Here is a 24,393-nt window from a genome sequence, read left to right as displayed (position 1 = left end):
TGTTGGTGGCATTTGCTGAGATTTTTTCTACGTTATGTTGACAATGAATTTTAGAAATCATTGCAGCAATTGTTTCATATGTGTGACAACCATAAAATCAACGGCAAGCAAGGGATACAGATATTCGTGTAACCAAACTAGAATCATCTAGTGACATTTCGATATAATGCGCAGTCATGCCAAGATAACTTTTTTTATTGAATGACCAGAAAACAGCAGTTGTGCAAACAAATAATGCTTTTTTAAATTTGCTTCTTATTTTTTCAAGCTTCCGAGAAAGCTTCGAATTTAAACGTTTGTTAAGAGTCTTGCGAAACATGATACTTACGTTAGAATTAAACCCACGAAGCAGTCGATGAAAAGTCGTTTTTTTTAACTGTAGCCAAAGGACGCATCTTTTCAGTAATATAATCTGTAAATAAGTTGTCAGTTAAAAAAAGCTTCTTCTTTCTCAAGCTTTTTCTTGCAATATAATACGTCGTGGTGAAAATTCCGATGCTGCTTCATGGTAAGTAATTTGTTTGAACTTCTTATTAGCAGGGTCTTCATAAGCCGTTATTCCTACACCTACCTTAAGTTTATTCTAAACATTTGCATTATGTGCCTCATAGTCTCCAAAGCGATTCTTTGCGAGTTTTATGTAAACATAAATCCTTTTAAAAAATAAGTTTTTACTTTGTTGTAACTAAGTGAGTATTGTATATTTCGATTTATATTAACTTGTACTGTCTTGCCTTTAATGCATCATTAAAATATTTGTTTGTTGATAATTAATTGCATATTGTTCATAATAGATAAGGTAAATTAATTTTAACTAATACTAAATTTTAAAATTGCCTTCAAATGCTTAACAAAATTTTATGTTGCCGCTATCGTGCCCGATAATGGCTTTGAATACGAACACATAATATGCTGATATTTTATTACCTTTTTTATCTGGCTACAATTTTGAAAAAGATATACAATGGCTAGTAAAATTTCATTACTTTCTTCAGTCATTTTGTTTTTGCAGCTCATGGCAGCCACCTTTATATTAACATTGTTGATTCCCGCAAAATAATTAGATAATTACCCTAATAAAACCAAGGTAAATAAAACAAGGCAGATAAATAAAATAAGAAATAATTCAAAATAAATAGTGGCAGAATGACACTATGACATAACAGTTAGTTTAGTTGTTTGTGTGCGGTGTTGTGAATGTTTTAAGCGGTATTTGAATTACAGGTATTTTCAATTAGTACAAAATACAAAATACTAATCAAAAGTATTTTAGGGAAAAACCAAATACTTTCTTACTAAATACTTTCAACAAAAGTATTTAAAATACAAATACAAATACAAAGAAATTATGTAAAATGGTATTTTAAACACTTAGTATTTCAAATACTCCCAGCACTGGCAGTACCCTAGATCCACCCTTGGAACAGTATAATGGAGTCCAGACATTGTTTAAAAAAGATGCTTCTTTGTCTTTATTTGTACATATGTACACAGTTGTATACATGTACAAACAGAGAAAAAGGAACATCTTTTGCTTCTTTATCTTTATTTGCACATATGTACAACTGTGTACATATGTACAATATTTGTACATATGTACACAGTTGTACATATGTACATATATCAGTAGGGTGAACATATATGTACATATGTTCAACCTACTGACGAGGATTCAATAAGTTGCTTTATTTATTTTAGGAAGATCTTTGAGTTTACTGGAAGCAACAGCTGTTTTCACGCAGCATTCAAGTAAAAGGATGAATATGTGGAAGCAACTGGAAGATTTTGGAGAGGAGAAAGTCAGGAGGTTAAGATGATTGGTAATACACAATGGAAATCAAAGGATAATTCTCTGGAAGACGTAATGGAAAATTATTATGCTTTGCAAGCAGATCAGTTGGCATTTCTGATTTGTGTATTACACCACATTGCTTCAAACAATAAATTTTAAGTTGCGCATGAGTCAAAATTGAGTTGCACGTGAGTCTTAAAGTTTAATGAAAAACTGTAAAAAATTTGAAACGGTATTGACTGCAATTATTTATTCTCAGATTTTCAATAGATGCACATCTGTTTCAAAATATTTATAAACGGATGGTTTTGTCTTCTAGTTGCCATGAAGATGGTAGAAACCATTTCAATCCGCCTCATTGCAGTCCGTTAAAAATTTCCTGATATTCCCTGATATAATCATGAAAACTGAATCACTTGCAAGGTTGGCTAATATCATATTTGAAGCTAACAAAGATATTGAAAAAACTTTTGAATTTGAGCTCCCAAAAAATAGATCGACAAAGAAAGCAGAGACCTGGTGAAAATACAAGTGATAAAAACAGGCCAGAATTTCAGAACCCAAAAAGGCGGTTTAATTTTAATGTGTTTTATGTCATTGTGGATACTGCCATTGTAGCAATTAAAAATCGTATTAAAGGAAATGATGTTGGTATCTAAGGAATATTATTTGTCAGGATCTTCAAAACTTTCCATCTTTGTGTGACCATATTGATGACCATATTTTTTATGATTTAGCCAATCTTGCACAATCTTATACAGAAGGATACACAGTACATAAAATTTTGGAACTTATTTTCCATTAGTTAGAAAGACTTGTGAAACTTAATTAGAGAAATGCTTCTCCAAAAAAGACTGTAACAGATGTTTAAATTACTTTCTTAGTTTTTTCCATCACTACAGTTTTCATTTTTTAGCATATTCTAGTATGTATGTTGCATGTAAAATGGCATTGTTTCTTTCTTGCACACAAGTTAAGAGTGAGCAAGCTTTTTCGAAGTTGAAGATTGTGAAAGATCGTCTTTGTAATCTTTTTGGTAAGGAGCACCTCAAACCACTTATTTTAAGAAATGAAAATGAAATTGACATAAAAATTGATCACAATGCGGTCGTCTACAGCTTGATAAAATCATTCAAACGTCAAACTAATTAGTTGACACATCCATGACTTTAATTGAGTGGCTTAATTGAGTGTCCGTAGAAGAGGCATTTTTTTGGTTTGTGTTATGGTTATAAATTCCATATCCTCCAAAGTCTGTCCTTTTTTTTACTTCTTCTGCTGCTTTTTTAAAGCTTTAGCACGGTTTTGAGCGCCGGAAGATTTCTTTTGACCTATTTTTTAGAAACACTTAAAATACTTTGTAATTTATAATTAGGGACATTCCGTTGTAAACAAAGTATTAGCTTCTTTTTTTATATTTTAAAAAATATGTAAAAATTTTAAAAATCCTTTTTAAATTATTAACCAACTTATTTAACCTTTAATTACCAACTATAAAAAAAAATAAAATAAAACTACTTTTATCGATCAATTTGTTTAACCAAATACTTATTTAATCAACATCAGCACTTATTCTAACCATAAACCAAAAGCCTCACTTTAGCAAGTTTCACCAATGCATCGAATTGAAATTTCGATACTTTCACCAACGATTTGATCAAAAAACAGTTTTTTTCCTATTGGGTTGAATGTAGGCGTTCCGTCTACTCTAAACCCGATGCAAAAACTCAAATACATGATAACTGGCCGGGTCCACATAGAGATTAGACGGCTTATTTTCCTAAAAATAAAACGACGCTATTATTTTCTATTTTGCTTCAACAGTCATATGCTATTTGAAAAAGTAGAGCTTTTTATCGTGAAGTCGTCAAAAAAATTTTGTTCGCTTCAACTTCTTTAACAACTGCATTGCTCGCCCACGGAACGCACTACCTAACAAAATTGTCTGTGCTATCAGTGCCAACTGCTTTAAAGCAAAATTTGATCAGCTACTATTATAATTACCATAGCGCATTATCTTCCGCACAATCGAGCACAAGCCAGCATGGCTAACTGCTCATGGGCTTGCGGTATACGCCCGGTTTTAATTCAACTACAACGAAATCTTATTTATTTCGTAAAAAATACTTTATAATTTATTTATACCTATGGCAAATTAGCGCAATTTTATTCCAAATACTAAAGTTTCAACTTCAAATAAAAAAAAATTAGCAGGTTTTATATTGTCAATCATTAAAATATTTTCTATTTATTTAAGAAAAAAACAACAACAAAAAAAACAAGGGTTCGTCCGGCGCCCCTTCCAGCTTGTCTCTTGATTCAATTTGCCCCCTTTGCCCAATCTCTCAAAGGCCCTGGTTGCTATAGTATAATACTGCAAATACATACCTTTTTCTTATATTTTAATTATTAATTTCTGTGTAAATTATTGAAAAACTTGACAACAAAATTGTATTTTTCCTAATATAGATAAAGTTATAGGGTAAAACCATTTTAGCATGGCAATAATGTGCAGATAAGAAAGTGGCGCGACGCTGCAATTAAGAGTATTTAAAACCTTGTATATGAATTTATTTTTTTATTATTTTTCCCCCGACACATCAGTGCCAGGCCAGTCTGACCCTGAATGTTTTTCATAATAATCTTACGTCTGAAGTTTTTTTCTGGAACCGTTCCTTCATTCTCAAAATCTGTGCTTTGGAATTCTCTTCCGTCTTTTTTTTTTAACGGCATTATTGTTTAATTCTCTTAGCAAATAAAAAAAAAAAAAAAAAAAAAATAAGGAAACCTAAAAACCGCGAGTTTTGAGTTAGAATAACAAACACCACTTAAGTTTTAATAATAATAATATTGTACTAAATACTCTTATATGTGCAATTAACCTGCAGCAAAAAATGATGTAAGTAACTAAAAAAATATATAGACATTTATGTATACAAATTAAAATGGTTTACAAATGATAGAAACTCTGACTTTACACGTGGTCAATATCAATATATAATTTTCTGATTTTTTTCTCTCCTATTTACAACACTCAATCTCCTATCGTTATTTTTTCTATTTTCTTCTAAATTTAGGTTCAAATTTGATAGTTCTACAGTTAATATAGCTGTTAATTATCTATTGTCACCCCTTTTTTTCTAACTTATATATTTCCAAAAATATCATTCTCTACATTCTTTATTTTGATTGTTATTGTGATTGTTATCACAATAACAATCAAAATAAAGAATTTGCTGAGTTACTATTTTTAGTTATTATTTTTTTTAATAACATGTTCATATATTATATTAAAAATTTAAAAGGGTCTTCAATTTGTTAAATTCTTCATTAAACACATAGTTTAATGCATTTAATCAATATATATTCAATATATTAGTAAAGTATAAACCCACCACTTTCCTGGAAATATTGTGACAAACTTATTTTTTCCCACCCAAAAAATGTAGTCTACTCATTGAACTTTTGAACCTTGGGTGGGTGAATATTCAAAAAAAAAATCACATTTTAATCTTTATGTTTTAAGGTATATAAGGTATATAAAGTTTCCATATAGTTTAAAATAAGTTCATAATTTAACTTGTTTAAAATTCAACCATTGTTTATAAAAAACAATTAGGAGTATGCAAGTTTAACAAGTTTTAAAATAATATTTTAGTTACTATTTCTCTGTTACAAAAATGTTTGTCTTATCTTAATTTTGAATTTCAATTCTGTATACCCAAAAAATAAATTTATTTCAGTATAATTCACAAATTAAAATTGCTAGGATAACTTGAGTTTAATAATATTAATGATAATAAAAAAAGATAAAAAATATAAAATATTTTTGTTCAGTATTAGTTTTTATATATATTATAAATGATCCCAGTAAATATTGGACTTTGATTGATAAATAAAAGTTTTTAGAGCATGAAGATGCAGTTAAAAAAAATGCAACTCTGCTGAATGATGAGTCAAGCAAGTATGAATTTTGGTTGATGGAGCTAGAGATAATAGCTTGTTTAAGTTGCGACAATGATAGTGTTAATAGAAAAACAAAAGAGATGCAACCTTGCAATAGTGGAAAGTGGCTCAATCTTGGCAGATAAAGCAGGTCCAACTACATTTACAATGTGTTTTATGACCTGCCTTTTATGGCCAGAAAAGAAAAAGCTCCATTAGTAGAACCAGCCCAAATTTGACAGTAGTATTCCATATAGGGACAAATAACTTTTAAAGTGGAATGATTAAAAAAGCAGTGAGCACAATAATGAGACAACCTCAGCAGAAGCTAACATTTATCATACAGGAATGTTGACAATATTGGTATAGTTCTAATTTCTTACAGAAGAAGAGAAACTTGGTTCAAGTTCAACTGTCTGTTCTAAGCAATAAAAAGTTATAACTTTGTTTCAAGACGGTAGTATAAAGTTGAGTTGTCAGCAAATAGAGCCACTTTAAATGTTAAATTGTCAGTTATATGTGAATACATACAAAAAACTTACAGTTTATCTTGATTCAATTAGTTTTATTTTAAAATGATTATTTTGGATGTCTAATGGTGTGTTATGAGTGTCTTAAAATTTTTTTATTATAATTTTTTATATTTTAGGTCATCAAGAGAGCTATGGAATATTATGACAGGGCGGTCTTGCCTTACTGATCCAGTATTAACTTAATTATTTGAATTCTTTTTGTTGTAATTTATGAGATAAATTTTAAATAAATGTTTTTTTAATTTTATTTTTATTTTTAGGAAGCAGTCAAGATTGAACTAAATCAGGCTGGCGATTTTATTTTTAATGGCCTTGACTCTTTCAAGCTTCCAAAGTAATATATTTTTTTATGATGAAAATTGCATAAGTTAATTAAGAAGAAAGTTGTATAATTAATTAATATTATAAAATTAATTTATTGCATAAATAATTGAAAATCATCTAAAACCATAAAAATCAAGAAAAATCATTTTTACATTTGACATCTGTTTACCAATTTAGAACAAGCAATCAACAGTTTGCTATGTTTTTTAAAGTAAAAAGAGTAAACATTAAGATTTAAAGGAAAGTTGAAACAATGATAACTCAAACATTGATACAACTATCTGATGTACTGGTAAACAACCAAGTTGTTTATCAGTATATCAAAGTGATGGACAATTCTAAGTAGTAACAATGCAATGTCAGGTCAATAATGCTGTTCACTTCACAAGAAGAAAGAAAACATATGTAAAAAGCTTTTAAAAAGAGAAGATAGAAAAGATATACAAAAAATTTACCATTAAACTGAATGAATTGAAGTGATATATGATTTGTGATAAAAAATTCAGTTTTTTTTTATATAGCTTATTTGCTCCATTTTTAATGCAATCAAAATAATATTTTGAAGGAACTGCACATAATTTATGGTGCTATAATATATATGGCATGGCACCATTACTGTACATGACATTAAAGGCTAGTGCCAGATGTTGGTTCACCCAAGGGTGCATAAGATTTAATTGTATTTTTTGAAATATTTTTCACAACAAATATTTTCAGCTTGTACTATATTTACATAATTTTTTAGATTTATATTATTAATTTAAAATAGTTTTCCAAATTACATTGCATAAGTTTTGAAATTTTTTGCATAATATGGTTTTACTGTATAGCACAACATCTGAAGAAAAAGTAAAAGCCTCTGCTGTTGTGAAAAGAAAAGAATTTATTATTGAACTTAGCAAGCTTCTTGTAAGTTTTTGCAAAGTTTTTTTAATCTTTACTTTTTTAAATATATTTTTCAGCTTTTATGAATTTTACTAAGACTTATTAGTTTTACTAATCTCATAATAAAAATTTTAATAACAAATAAAAATAACAAATAAAGACGGTTTAGCCACAAAAAGCTAAATACGCAAGCAACAACTCATAATGATAAAAACATTGTGATCCTTGTGGTTATTTGGCCACAAGGATTGCTAGCTAGATATGGTAGCAATTAACTAGCAAAAATTTGCAGCAATAAAGGCAGTAATTTGACAATAAAGATTGTTAGCTACATGAAAAATGAAAAGAAAAAAATAGATGGTACTCTTAGGTGCTAAATACACGGTAGTTGATGTTTACTCTTCCTCACCAATCTATTTATTCCCTCCCTATCTTCTATTAAGCACCAGAGAGTAACTTGAAAGTAATGAAACTAAAACAGTTTCAAGTTTCAAATTGTTGCTTTTGTTGTTTTTTTTTCTTTTTTTCTTGTACTTTTAAAAATTTTACTCTACATTTCAAAAGTTTATTAAAATTGTACAGGGGGGTAAATTGAATTATGAAAATGTAGATGTAAAGGTTCAGTTTTTTTTTCAAAAGTTGTTTGGAATAATTTAGTCAGAGTTATCACAATGAATTAAATAGTGGTCTTTCCTAAAACAGAAATGAAAAACATTGTCAAATGAATTAAAACTATTACTTATGAAACATTTTCACATTTATCAAATTAAGGCAAATAAACTTGAAGACAAACAAAGAACTTAGAAAAAAGCAATAGAAACTTAAGAAATGAAAATAATACTAAAAAGTATTCGAATTTTTCAAACTAAAATTTATTAGTTATAGTAATTAATCATTCACTTCAATATTCTGAAAGTAGATAAACTTTTTCAGCTTTTAATTGCACACAGTACAGAAACATAAGCCAAAATCGTTTTTTAAAATGGCAGATTTTTTTTGGTTCAAGGCAAAGTTAGAATAGTTATATCTTTTTTAGTTATATCATTTGGGATTAGATGATGAAATTTTGGAGATATTCATAACTTGTTAAAATCTTTGACTGGTGTAAAAATCAGCAAAATCTGAGACTTGTATCGAGGTTGTATTTTATGAAAAAATTGGATGTTTTCATATGGAAAAAGTTTTCATTACAAGAAGTAAAAAAGATTATATTTTAAAAATCTTGACTTATAGATTTATAGACCTATTGACTTATATATTTTGACTTGAGTTATATTTGTTGGCTAATTATAAAGTATGGTGGATTTGTTTGCATTTAGTAAATTTGCTTGGTTTTCTTTACTTGCAGAGCATATGTAGCTATTCTTTGCTTTAGAAGTAGCCAGATTTTGCTGCATCTTTGATCAGGATGACCTCTTGTTTTACATGATGATTAGTTACTGCCTGGGTTTTTAATTTTTTTTATATCTTATATAATTGCTTTAAATCTTCTCTGCTGTTCCATAATTAAGAATCTTTTAGCTGGAATCCATCTGGTATGCCAAGAATAGTCTTATATTTTGTTGCCTAATCCACCCACTCTTGTTTCAAAGATTTTTATTCTCCTTCCGCTCTGACGATTTTTTAACAAGTTTGTGCTTCATGTTGAAGTCCTGAGAATTTCCGTTGCTTTCAGCAAGTGTTTTCATATTGTATTCTAGAGCCCTCAAAGCCTCGAAGAAGACTATTAACTCTGTTACTTAATCTGTTTTGATCAAGATGATAAAACATTTTAGCGTCTTTGTTCCCATGGTGGAGAGGTAACCATACTTGTGAATGGTTATGGATCATGATGTTCAAATTCTAACTGACTTTCTTCTGACTCAGCACTGCTGCTACTCTCTAATGAGCTTTTTCAGTTGAAGCATCTTTGTTAAAGTGATCCCCAAGTGCCAACACAAGTTGTGTTCATATCATGAATAATCCTTAAAAAAATAAGTTTTATGTTAATAAAATTTTCCAGAACAAATTATTTTTCGAGATACTAGCGAAAAAAATTATAGTTTTTGATGCCTTTTTTTTTTTCTTGAAAGTTCCGGCTCTTTGATTTTTTTAAAAAAAAAATACTGGTCTAATTAATACGCTTTTGTTGTTAATAAATGAGGTCAGTACAAAAAAGTTCTTTAAATTAACAATAGTTTTAAAATAATAATGTTATGTTTGGGTTTTCCCTTATGAAATTAATTTCTATAAAGAAGAATGCCTTTATATATAACCTTTTATAAAATGTACAATAACTGAATAAAAATAACACGAAAAAACACTTTAAATGTCTAACTTATATTTATTTTATTTTAAAAATAAAAAATAATATTAGTGCTATAAATATAAGATATGTAAAGTTAAAAGTTATACTGATATTTGTTAAGAACAAGTTCTGCTGATAAAATTTTAAAACTGAAAATACTATTTTTTTAATTTTTTTTTGATTTAGTATGAAAAAATGCAAATAAATTTAATTTCAGGGTAAATAAAAACAAAAAATTTTAATGGAAATAGTAATAAAACAAAGTAGAAATGCGGTATTCTTCGTTTAATTTTTATTTTGTTAAAAGTCTTCAGTTTAGAAAGTGCTCTAAAGTACCATCTGTTAAAAGATTTGATATGGAATGACCCATAAATTCTTTCTAATTATATTGGATCCTAGTTAAGGGTTCGGCTATATAAATTTTCTGATTTACTTATTATAGTTGCAGGCAGTAACTTGATACAATTCACAATATTATTTTCAAATGCCAGATTTCTACAGTTTTAGAAGGCGCCCTAGAGTACAGACTTGTTTCAAATTTTGATCACGCACAGATTTTATGAAAAAAAAACAGAACCCTGAAAATTTCAGCTTGATCAGCTAAATCGTTCAAAAATTATGATCAAATCAATATCGACCAAAATTAAAAAAGTTTTAGTATCTGGAGCTTACAGTAGATTTTTGACAGACCAAAACTTCTAAAATAAAATAGATGATTTAGCAAAATAAATTTTTTATTATATTACGGTTTTTATCAAAATAACTTTCTGCATTTATTTGTGGTACCATTAATTAATCAGTTATTGAAATGTCAACTCGTCACAAGGAAGTGTGTTTCTAATAAACTAAATAAATGAAAATCAAAGACGGCTATCCTAAGAATAATCCCTGAATATGCTCAGAAATACTCACTAAAATCCTAAAGTACCAGATGTATTAATGAGTGTTCTTGTTGTACCAGATGTATTAATGAGTGTTCTTGTTGTGGCAAAACATGCTTAGAAATTAATGTCCATACAGTTATAGAAAATTAAGATATAGAAAATAAATGTCCATACAGTTATAGAAGAAACATATTACAAGATGATTGAAAATGAACTTGTTATTTTTATTTATAAAAAAACAGAATATTATCACTTAAAAAAGACCAAGTACAAGCTCTAATTTTTTTACTAAATACTGCAGTTTTGTTGTATGAACAGTAAAAGGCTTTTTAATTCAAGGAAATTTTTAATAAGTTATCCTTCCTTAAAATAATTTCTTAATTTTATAGTTAACCTGAACACATTGATTTTATTATTTCAGGATTTAATTTGTTACTGTCACATGAGTTCAAAAGATGACAATTTGATCAGATGCACGGATAAACATTTTAAAATTAAACGTTTCTATGTAAAATGTTTGAAAATTAAAAAAAATCCCTAAAAGTATATGGTTTTGTCTGGAATACAAACAAAAAAGAAACATTTCAAAAGTCAAAAATTAGCATACTGCAAAAGATAATATATCATTAACAGTTAAACAAAAATGTTGAAAATAAATATATCTACTTTATATATAGAGAGAGAGTTATTTATTATACATCTCAAAAATATAGATAAAAGTATAAACATAATAATTTTTTATTCAATAAATCACATAAACATCTGTAAAGTTTAATGGCATAATATTTTTAAATTTTGGTTCAAATTATTTGCTAATTAAGTGCTACTAATGCTGGACATATGTTAACCAAAGCACATGCTGAATAAACAATTTTATCTAATATTGTATGAGATCCTCCATCTTTAGTAAATAAAAAATCAATTGGTTTTAAGTCAAAGAGAATAAGTTTGTCATATTTTACAATTCCAGTTTTAAAATATAACTGTGGTTATTTGAGATAACTTAAATAATCACATATTAATGTGATTGTTTAAGTTATCTCAAATAACCACAGTTATATTTTAAAAGTCAATATTTAGTCTTTTGATTTCATTTGTTGTAACACCTATTTCTACATAAAACATTAGATCAAAGAAGATTCCAAGAACAAACATTGCTAAATGCTAAATGAAGAACACCTAAACAAAGTCATATAAAATGCAGATGTTAAATTTTTTGAGAGGAATGACCTATTAGGTGTTATGGTTTTTTTATCAACTAGTTTATAATTAATTGCATATTACCTGTCTCAATTGCATGTTACCTGTCTCAATTGCATGTTACCTGTCTCAATTGCATGTCACCTGTCTCAATTGCATGTCACCTGTCTTAATTTCATGTTACCTGTCTCAATTGCATAAAAGTTACCTGTCTCAAACGCATAAAAGTTACCTGTCTCAATTGCATAAAAGTTACCTGTCTCAAATACATAAAAGTTACCACATAAGTCAACCCTCAAAATTAGGAAAAATGAGGTCAGCAATAATTTGCTCACCTCAATCTTTTAGAGGTCAGCATCAGGTCAGCAAAAAAAAAAAGATACAAAGGCTTACCATAAGACATAGAAACGAAGTTGGCAATTTTTTGCTGACCTCAAACACTTTAAGGTTAGCAGTTAGGTCTGCTTTGCCGAATGCTGACCCTATATCCGAGGGCTGATATACATATATATATATATATATATATATATATATATATATATATATATATATTTTATATATATATACATATATATACATATATATATACATATATATATATATACATATATATATATATATATATATATATATATATATATATATATATATATATATATATATATATATACATATATATATACATGTATATATATAAATACAACCCTCAGAATTAGGGCTGGCATTCGGCAATGCCAAACTAATTGCTTATCTTAATGTGTTTGAGGTCAGCAAAAAATTGCCAACCTCGTTACTATGTTTTATGGTAAGACCTTTGTATCAAATTTTTTTGCTGATCTGATGCTGATCTCTAAAAGATTTAGGTCAGCAAATTATTGCCGACCTAATTTTTCCTAATTCCAATGGTTGTATTTATATATAAATATATATATACATATAAATATATGTATATATATATATATATATATATATATATATACATATATATATATATATACATATATATATATATATACATATATATATATATACATATATATATATATATATATATTATATATATATATATATATATATATATATATACATACATACATACATATATATATATATATATATATATATATATATATATATATATATATATATATATATATATATATACATACATATATATATATAAATACATATATATGTATATATATACATATATATGTATATATATACATATATATGTATATATTTATAAATATATATACACATGTATGTATATATATATATACATATATATGTATATATATATATAAATATATACATTTTGTATATATATATACATATATATACAAAATCTGTATTTCATAAAAAAGCTACTTTGTCGGATGGCGATGACCATTCTTTGTCAGAGAACAAACTAATTTCAATGTCTTCAATCAATTGTTCTTCGGATGAAGTGATGTTTTCTAATGATTGTGTTATTATTTCTGACTAAAGTTGTTTGAAACATGATTTTTTGGATGACCGTTGGTCATCCAAATGACCGTCTGGTCAACGAACTTGTTTTCTGACTCCACCATCAGGATATTCTGTTAAATACATTTCTAAGGCGCGTTTATAGCGACTTTCAGAGAAGTCTCTATCACATCTGAGCCAAAGAGTATCTTCTAAGGTTTGATTAGATAATGATTAGCGAGTTTTAGAAAATACTTTCCATAGAAAAGAGAATACACACTCTGACTATGCGTTACTTATAGGTAACACAATGCAAATTTCAGCTAAATGTAAAATGTTTAAAATGCCTAGCTCATACTTAGATAAAAATGCCAAAGTTTTGGAGCTAATTATTATCAACAAATAATTATTAATAATTATTAGCTTTTATGAACTAAAAAGCGCCTGATATGCTCATATAATATTTCCACTTCACTTGGTAATTTTTTAAAATCACATTTGTTTGCCAACAAGATTTATTTGAATGTATCAACAATAGCATTAACAAAGTTAAGAATTTCATCAGGCGATTCCGCCAATAGGTATGACTTCCTGTCTAGAAAAGATGCTATAGCGTTAAATAATGGATTTTCAAAAACAGATTGAAACCTGGCGCCAAGAGTGACTCGTCTATTTTTTTCAAAATACCAGTAAAAAAATTTGCACATTGAAGTAGCGCATCATCTAAAGTCCTTTGCAATAAATAGCCATAATATGAATACTTTGCTTGATTTTTAGAGGAGCAGCCTATTGCTCTCGTTTTTGTACTTCAAAATTTATGTCAGGCCCAAGACTCTTACTTCCAATCTTTCTTGGAAACCATATATCAAATCGGTTGCAAAATTAGCATCTGCTAAGGTTGCATCTCTTTATCGAGCTCGCCACTTTCTTACTCTGGATTCTATTCTCTATCTCTATAAATCTCAAATCCGGCCTTGTATGGAATACTGTTGCCATATCTGGGGCGGATCTTCTAATGATGCCCTTTCTCTTTTAGACAGGGTTCAAAAACGCATTGTAAACATAGTTGGACCTGCTCTTGCAGCCAACCTTCAACCGTTATCACATCGTCGTAATGTTGCTTCTCTTTCTCTTTTCTACAAATACTATAATGGACACTGCTCTAAAGAGCTAGCGTCTCTTGTGCCATCTACTAAAATTCATTCTCGTGTTACTCGTCATTCAATTAAGTGTCATCCTTTTTCTGTGACTGTTCCTAAGTGCTCCAAAAACGCTTATTCGTCTAGTTTTTTTCCTCGAACATCAGCTCTTTGGAATTCGCTTCCTTCATCTTGCTTTCCTGATTCATATAATTTGCAATCTTTTAAGTCGTCCGTCAATCGTTATCTTGCTCTACAATCTTCATCTTTTCTCTTACAGTAACTTCCAACTTTAATTAGTGGCTGCTTGCAGCCTTGTTGGAAGCGAAGATGTTTAAAAAAAAAAAAAAAAAAAAAAAAAAAAAAAAAAAAAAATTACCACATCTTCTAAAAATTTGCAAAGTGTTGGTTTTTTTGTTTGATTTTTTAAATGCTTGCTTATTTTATTTTTTTTAAACATCTTCCAACAAGGCTGCAAGATAATTAAAGTTGGAAGTTAGTGGAAGAGAAAAGATTAAGATTGTAGAGCAAGACATCGATTGACAGTCGATTTAAAGGATTGCAAATTATATAAATCAGGAAAGAAGGATGAAGGAAGTGAATTCCAAAGGACTGACGATTGAGGAAAAAAACAAGACCAATACGAGTTTTATGGAGCACTTGGGAACAGTCACAGAAAAAGGATGAGACTTAATTGAATGATGGAGTAACACGAGAATGAATTTTAGTAGATGGCGCAAAAGATGCCAACTCTTTAGAGCAGTGCCCATTATAATATTTGTAGAAAAGAGAAAGAGAAGCAACATTACGGCAATGTGACGATAATGGTTGGAGGTTGGCTACTAGAGCAGGTCCAATTATGCTAAAAATGCGTTTTTGCACCTTGTCTAAAAGAGAAAGCGCATCATTAGAAGATCTGCCTCAGATATGGCAATAATATTCCATACAAGGTTAGATTTGAGATTTATAGAAATAGAGAATAGAATCCAAAGTAAGAAAGTGTTAAGTTAGGTAAAGAGATGCAACCTTAGCAGATGCTAATTTTGCAACAGATTTGATATATAGTTTCCAAGAAAGGTCAGACATAAGAGTTAATCCTAGAAGATGAAGGGTAGATGACTCATCGAGTACATTAGCGTTCATAAATATAGGAAGATCTAAATTATTGCGGTAAAGATTGGCTGAAAAAAATTAAGTTTTATCTGAATTAAAGTTCACCAGCCACTGTGAGTCCCATGCTATAGTAGAAGGGAAATCCTTTTCAAGTTCAAATGCCCCCTCCAAGCAATCAGAGAGTGTTGGCTTTTTAAATAAATGGTAGTATCATCAGCAAGCAATGTCTCCTAAGATGTCAGAATATCTGGAAGATACTTAATGTAAATTAAAAAGAGTATAGAGCCAAGGATTGAATCTTGAGGAACCCCTGAAGATACAGAATGAGAAGAAGAGTGCTGTCCATTGAGGACAACTTTTATACTACAATTGGAAAAAAAGGATTCAATAATCTTAAAGATGTTACCAGATGCACCGTAAGAAGAAAGGTTATGGATAAGAACAGCATGCCAAACTTTATCAAAAGCTTTAGAAATATTAAGAGTGATGGCCTTAACCTCTCCACCTTTATCTAATGCACAATAAAACCTTTTGGTTATTACTGTTAGCAAATTAGCTGTAGAGCAAGAAGATCAAAATCCATATTGATGATCAGAAAGTAAGTTATTAGATTCAAGATAAGAGATTAAGTGTTTGTTAATTAAAGATTCAAAAACCTTGCTTATGATAGGAAGAAGACTAATGGGATGCTAGTTAGACGAATCGGATTGCTCTCCAGAATTTTTGAAAATAGGGATAACAGATGCCGCTTTCCAGCAGGCTGGAAAACAAGACTCTGATAAGCACTTGTTAAATAGTTTTGAGAGTATAGATTACAGATTCAGAGAACACTTCTGCAAGACTATTACAAGTATGTTGTCCAGGCCACAAGCTGTCGAAGAGTCTAAGCAGGAAATCACTTAAGATACAGAAGGGAGTGATACGAATGTCAAGCAATGGATCAACCTGTTTGACAATTATATCAGGTAGAATGCAACTAGTGGAATCAAGAGATGATATTGATGAAAAGTTCTTAGCAAACAGTTCAGCTTTGTCTTTAGGTGAGGTGAGAAAGTCTGAACCATACAAGAGAGGGGAATCACAGATTTGCCCTTTATTATTGATACTATTAAAGATCCTCCAGAAGTCATGAGAGCCTAATTTTTGTGATGAAATATGACCTGAGAATAGCAGGCTTTGGCTTTAGACAAAACTTTTTTGCAATTGTTTCTAGCAGTAAGAAACAGACATCTGTTTTCTGGAGAATCGTTTTGCTGATAGATATGGTAGTAACAGTTTCGATTAGTAATTGCAGCAGCTCGATGTGAGAAAAACCATGGAGAAGAGTGAGGCTTGACCTGGAATCTTAGAGAGGGAATAAAAGATTCCATGCCAACCTGAATCCACGAAGTTATGTAAGAAGTACATTTGTCAACATGAAAATGAAAGATTTCTACCTAAGGGCCATCACGATGAAAATCACGGTAAGGTTGCCCAGTCAGCTTTAAGGTAGTTGTAAGAGGTACGATGATAGGGGGATTCCGATGATGAAGAAGAATGAGATATTAGTTTTAGAGAGATCAAACTGTGATCAGAAGCACCTAAGGGTGAATGTGGAGAAACTGAGCACTGACTAGGATCAGATGATTCGGGTTGTCTGGAAAGCGAGTTGGAAAGTTGACCTTTTTTAGTTAAGGATTGAGAAAGGCAAAAGTTGTAGGCTTTAATGTCTGCAGAGTCACTGACACTAGAGCCAAGCCATTCAGTGTGATGAGCATTAAAGTCACTAACAACAGCAATATTTGCTAAAAGATAAAGAGAGAGGGCTGGATCAATATGATCAGAAATAACATCAAAAAGAGTGCAGTTTTGAGATGAAGGAGAGCGCTGTAGAACCAAGAGAAATGCAATAGAGTGAAGTGGTGCTAAACGAAAGCACATAAAAGAATAGTCTGTGGATTCAAACCTAGTTTCCTGACAAATGGGTAAAATCTTACGAATGTAAATACCAAGACCAAGCATGTGGCTATTGAAGTCTTAACAAATCAAAGGAAGATAACCATCAACACTAAGATCTTAAGATGAGACAGCTGAACTCAAATTAGTCTCACAAAGAGCAACTGGGTCTGTTGAACTTTGCAAAAGATAAGACTCAACAGTAGAAAAGTTACTTCAAAGACCATTAATATTAGTGAATGATAGGTTTAGAGAGCTTTGTGATGATGATGGTTTTTTGTGTTTTATAGTTTTTGGTACTTTATTCATTTTTAATTTTGTTCAAGAACTTGACTCAAAGCATAGATAGAACTCAGTACTCTGTTTAAAAGCCCAAACAATTGCCTCATTACTATTAATAAACGCTAAGCCGTAACAAAGGGCTCCAAATGTGGCTTTGGCAATGCATATTAAAAGTACAAACAGGGACACTATTTATGCGCAACATGACACTGTTAATACTTTGATATTTTTCAGCTGTTGATGGGATCAGCCTCTCTGAGAGCTACCACAGAGTTCATGAAAGCTGACTACCAGCCGGCCTCAGAACTATAAAACTGAGTTTTAGAGCTGTAACCTCATTAAGAGATAATAGAATGAGTTGCCTAGTCATAAAAACAGAGACACAAGCAAAACCGATGCATTGAGTCAAGAAGATCCAGCATATAACATGACATCTAAACTGGAGACAATGTATTAAAAATACATCTGCGCTAGCCTAATAGATGAAGAAGGCTCCTTTTGCAAGCTAACAGCTCTTTTTTGCAAGCTAAAAGTTCAGAGAGTTTATTAATGGCTTTAGCACACAAAAATAATATAGTCAAAAGCTGTGGAAAAATTAATTCTGATACTTGCAGGATATTACTTACTGGTTTGAGTCTTTTTAAAATATCGATTCTTATACAATTAAAAATAATCTTTAAGATATTCGAAATATCTTTCAGATAGCGCTGCAGTATCCCTTTTGCAGATTTCATTTATTTGTTATATGGATTTAAAATTTGCTGGTTTGCAAAGCCCAAAAATCTTGGAAGGTTTCTAATTGGAGAGTTAAGTGCATTAAGTTGCTTCTCAATCCATTTAGTTCCTGTTGGTCTCTTATATCTTACTAAAATAATGTTCATGAGTTGTGATTGTTGCTTAAAAAATCCCTATTTTAAATTTGCTCATATAAAAAAGTAGTAAATATTTGCGCAATCTTTTTCAACATTACAATTAATTTGCAATCCTGTGAATGCATCATGCAAGATAAGTTCAATTTTATAGCCAGGGCACAAAATTTATTGGTAATGATATCCTATTTCTTCTTTATAAGACAGTACATCTTAATATTAACTGGGGCCCCATCAGTACATAGTCCTATTTCTTTGTCGGCACGCTGCATATTTAAATGTAGCTTGTGGACTGAGTTTTCTAAAGCTGTTTTGAGCTCTTCTACATTGGCATGAGCTTCTACTTCCAGACTCAGCTGAAAATTTTTGAACACTGGAAGCAGCCATTTTCATTACAAACAACTCTTTTTCATCCTTTGACTTAGCATTGCTGCTACCATCACTCATTACTCCATAATAAGATATACAGTTTTCGTTAAGTGGTTCAGTTATATCATTCAGCAAAATACTTTTAAGTATTTTACAATTTCAGCACATGCAGAATCACTTAAGTAGCTTCACTTAAGTAGCTATCTCCCAAATCAACTTTATGAACTTCCTTTTCAAAGTGTGCCTTTTTTCAAACGTTCTTTTTCAAACGCAGAATAAAAACTTAACCCTTTTTTTTTTGTATGAAAAAATGTGCTAATTGAAATTTCTTTAACAATTGGTTTGGCTGATGAGTTGATAAAATTTGCATATGCGTAACATTAGTGGGTTTTTTTTCAATGACTGTTGAACTCATTCCGATGTTATCAGTTTTATTTGCATTTCTTTTTTCCCCAAATCGGCAAACAACTGTTTGATGAGTAAGACTTTTGTTCACATGACCTTTAAAATTATTTCTTTTAACTGTTTTTGTTCCTTTAACAAATGTTTCAGCACCTCTATTAAAAAATTTATAAATAAAGTAATCTACCTATAAAAATATATTATAAGATAAAATAAATATTAAAGTATCAAACTTACCAATTTGTGCAACACCTTTTCTTCCAAACATTATTTTTCTGTTCTTCATAAAGTTCTCTACATAATTTGCACCATAGTAAGGAAACATTTCCACCAATATCAAGTTGATACGATGGACAAAAGAAATTCCATGAAACAGCTGTCTTCTTAGAAGGCATAGCATTAAATTTTAATATAACAAGCTTCCAACTTAGTTTATTAAAAATTTTTAAAATGTTCTTAAAGTTTGTTCTCGTGTGAAATTTTAAGAATTTGCAACCAATTAAAAGTGTTTTAACAAAACAAATGACTAATTAAATTAATAAATGTTAACATATTTTATAAGCACTACTTTCAAGTAAGAGGGTCGATTAAAAATTTTTGCTGCCCAAAAATAAATTCTTTTTTTTTTAAATGACTTTTTAAAATAAATTTTTTAGCGATAAAGCATATTCAGTTTTAAAATTCATAGCAATATGGTTTGTAAATTTTATTTGCATTATGGTAACTACTTTGTTTATGCTTTTTCATCAACGTTTTTGTTTTGTTTTGAGTAGCTTGGTCAATTAATTGACTTAATGTATTTTGTTCAAAAATTCACTGAAATGTGTGTATATTTGCTATTTTTATTTGTGTATATTTGCTATTTAATTGTATATTTGCTATTTTTTTGTGGAAATTACTTAAAATCCAAATTATTAATTCATTTTCATACATATTTACATAGTTATTTACAAAAAGGTACAACTAAAAAAGAAAATTTATTATATAATGAGGAATCATGTTATCCATCTTTTTTACAAATATTGGCGCCTATGGTGCCTTTGCGGCCTTGCGCACCACACAACCTTACACATGGACAGTGCAGGTCTGTCGATGTTAGTACATTCATGCACCTATCCAATTAAGTTCAAAAAAATAATAATTTATAAAAAATAACATAACTTCAATAAACAACAGTAATAGTTAATACACTCAAAACTACAAAAAACTTTAAAACAAAAATTCAAAAATAAAATTTCCAAAAATACTATTCAAACCTGGGCCGCTTCCTTCACAAAACATCATAACATTTTTAGTGATATCCTAACTAATTTTTTCAGTGTAATTTTTATTAGTGAAAATTTAAGTTTCACTAAAAAATTTTTTCACTTATTTCATGTTTTAACAAGTTACATGACTTTTAATGAAAATTTAAATCTTCTTTATTCTAGCTTTATTACAAACTTATTAATATCTTATCAATTAAATCAAAAATAATTTAAGAAAAATTATATTCTCATGGCAATAACATAAAAAAACAAAGTCGACAAAAAAATGCCGATCTTAGACATTGTCAGGTCGGCAGTTAGGTCGGCATTACCGAATGCCGAATCTAATTCCAAGGGTTGATATATATATATATATATATATATATATATATATATATATATATATGTATATATATATATATGTATATGTATATGTATATGTATATGTATATATAAATATATATAGGATTTTAGGATGTATCAATGTTTATGCAGCCCCAGTTACAAACTTGGCCCCAGCTATCTATTATCAAATTCGACCCCAGCCAACATTAAATATCAACTCTGGTGGCTTACTAATAAAGTAGTGGTCTCTATAAGCTTTTTATTGTATTTGTTACTTAATGTTGTTATAGTTTTATTAATTAATGCTTTAGTTTAAAAAGAATTCGCTGGATAAAAATTACATAAATTATACTTTTTATACTTTTTCATTTGATTGCAATTCCATTTTTTAACATTCGTTTTTCCACTACTATAGTGTATAAAACTTTTTACACTTACATTTATTATGCAAGTAAAATTTACTTTGATTTAAAAAACAAGTGTTTTTGAAAAACAGGCTTAGTCTTGTGAAAAGCCACATACATGGTTAAGGTAATAATAAAAGGTTTTTTGCATGCTTACTTTACCTGATTAACAGGTTAGTTTAGAAAAACTGACAGGTTTGCTACATAGTTTGTTATTTAAATTACAAATTGGATTATATAGATTATAAGAATATTCAATAGTGTGGTGTTAGCTTCATTAGGTAGGAAAAGTTGCTGCAAGTTAGATTTTTTATAAAATAATATATTTGGGATATTATGAATTTTTACTGTTGAATATGTTACAAAAAATAATTTTAATATTTCAATATTAGTTTCCAGTTTCCTTTATTTTACTTCTTTTTTGTTTTAGTTAAACAAATAAACAACTATTAAACTATATAAAAAACTATTAAATTTTATTATTTATATTGAATAATAATATCAAATTGTTATTTTTTTAATTTTAGAATCTTGATGAGTGGAGTACGCATGAGTTGTTTCAAAACTTTTTAAGATTAGAATTTAAAGGATCTGGGCCGCAGTTTCAGGTACACTATTTTTTCAGGTACAGTAGCATGCTGGCTCCTAAAAGCCCATGTGGTATTTTTCTAAATGGGTTTATTTATGTGGGATTTTACCATATATGCTTGATTTGAAGGCCTATAACGCTATGTTTTGTAACTAATTAGCGTTATGAAAAGAGCTGCTTTATATCAGTATTGACATTGTTGCTTAAAAAAATTTAGTAGTGATAGATTTAAAAGAAATATTAAGGAGAACCTAGAAAAATCAATAGATACTTTTTGAGAATGTAGAAAATTAAATGAATAATTTTTATCGCCGGATGGGTAATTGCTAAAACTATATTTTTGCTAAAAACAATTTAATTGCTAAAACAATATTAAAAAAAATATTTTCTTGAAATTTTTTATAATGTTAAGTTACTGAAAAATTAAAAATCCAGGAATTATAAATATTTTGTTGATATTATAATTAATATATACCAAGTTATATTTGTAAAAAAAATTTGATAATTTATAAAAGTAAAAGTTTTTTTTGTGTTTAACTTTTGTTCCGAAAAATGTACGGGTTTCTAAATAAATTACACACGCATTACTATTTTAACTAAAACAAATAAGGTTAAATAGTTGTTTAAATAATTTAAATAATTGTATTCATGCAAAACATTTAAAAGCACAAATCAGATACTTTTTTTTTGTTTAAATTTTCTTTGAAATCACTTTTTAAATCACTTTTTCCATAACTTCGAAAAAACTTTAATTACTCTAACAGCTATTTTTTTTGTAAGGGAAATATGTATCTATTTAATGATAGATAAATTTTTTTCTTTTTTAAAAAAAGATTTAGTAGTAAAATTTTTTAGAAAAGTAAATTTTTAAATCATTTTTCATCATTTTGAAAATATTTTGATCACATAACAAGGTCAGATAAAAACTTGAGATTTCAACGTAAGGCATCGTTTCAATTCATTGGTTACATAGTAATTATATAATCTTGTGGTCGGCCAGATTATACGAATATATTATAAACATTTAAATTTTCTTTAATTTATCACTATCATTAAAAGCAATATATGTGATCTATAATAAATATTTTTTGCATTTTTGCATTGATGTTTTTGACGGCTGATAATGTCAGATAATGTTTGCATTTTACTATGTAAAATACTAATATACTAGCGCTCAAATGTAACACTTTAAATCAGATAATTAAAGAATTTAATTTGTGAAAGCTTAAGTGAAAGGAAAAAAAATTATTTTTTGATCTTTAAAGAATACATAAAATAATTTTATTTTCCAAAAGGCCTAAGATTATTATATATATATATATATATATATATATATATATATATATATATATATATATATATATATATATATATATATATATATATATATATATACATATATATATATATATATATATATATATATGTATATATAAATATATACATATATATATATACATATATAGATATATACATATATATATATATATGTATATATATATATATGTATATATATATGTATATGTATATGTATATGTATATGTATATGTATATGTATATATATATATATATATATATATATATATATATATATATATAAATATATATATATACATATATACATATTCGCTGCTCAGGCCTTTTGGATTTGTTCAAACAGTTGATCCTTATTACGAACACCTTCACAATTAATTCCGCTGCTGACGATCTCCCACAGGTTCTCGATAGGGTTGAGATCCGGAGATTGAGGCGGCCAATCCATCACCAATAGATGGTTGTCTTGAAACTACTGCTTGACTACTTTTGCAGTGTGTTTCGGATTGTTGTCTTGCTGAAAAACCCATTTTATTGGCATATTCCATTCAGCATGAGGTAACATAACATCTTTCAGGATATTTTTAGACAAGAAACGGTCCATTATTCCATCGTTTTGATGTATTGGACCTAAACCGATAGCAGAAAAATACCCCCAGACCATTACATTTACCTTTCACGGTCTTATGGCAGTAACGTAAATCGAAGCGTTTTCCGGCCGGTCGACGTACACGACAAATGCTATCGCTCCCAATGATGTTGAACTTCGATTCATCACTGAACAGGACAGTTTGCCATTTCTGCATATTCCAGTCAATATGAGATGTAGCAAACAGGAGTCTTTTCTTCTGGTTTTTTAGTGAAATCAGCGGTTTCTTTGCAGGGCGTCGAGAAAACAATCCGGCTTCAACAGCACGTCGTCTGATTGTTTGGTTCGATACAGGCAGCTCTAATTGCTTTTGTATCTCGACTAATGATATCCAGGGATCCTTCTTGACGGATCTGACGATCATAGAATCATCTCTAGAAGTGGTGGAACGCGGTCTTCCACCTTTGTTATCTGCTGCCAACTTCCCCGTAAAACGA

At 29.0% G+C, this 24,393-nt stretch overlaps 1 protein-coding gene across 1 annotated transcript in view; it reads left to right on the top strand.

Annotated features, from left to right (window-relative positions):
• Window positions 1-4,504: 4,504 nt before the first annotated feature.
• Window positions 4,505-24,393, top strand: part of LOC101236718 (nucleoporin NUP188) — a 123,832-nt gene continuing 103,943 nt past the window's right edge. Inside the window, exons 1-5 of the mRNA XM_065818576.1 lie at window positions 4,505-4,691; window positions 6,387-6,441; window positions 6,531-6,604; window positions 7,425-7,503; window positions 21,932-22,012. Of these exons, the coding sequence (XP_065674648.1) occupies window positions 4,687-4,691; window positions 6,387-6,441; window positions 6,531-6,604; window positions 7,425-7,503; window positions 21,932-22,012 (294 nt within the window). The 5' untranslated portion in view covers window positions 4,505-4,686. The remainder of the gene's footprint in view (window positions 4,692-6,386; window positions 6,442-6,530; window positions 6,605-7,424; window positions 7,504-21,931; window positions 22,013-24,393) is intronic.

This window comes from Hydra vulgaris, chromosome 14, assembly GCF_038396675.1.
Source record: "Hydra vulgaris chromosome 14, alternate assembly HydraT2T_AEP".
Classification (NCBI taxonomy): Eukaryota; Metazoa; Cnidaria; class Hydrozoa; order Anthoathecata; family Hydridae; genus Hydra; species Hydra vulgaris.
This window is presented reverse-complemented; position numbering and strand designations above follow the sequence as displayed.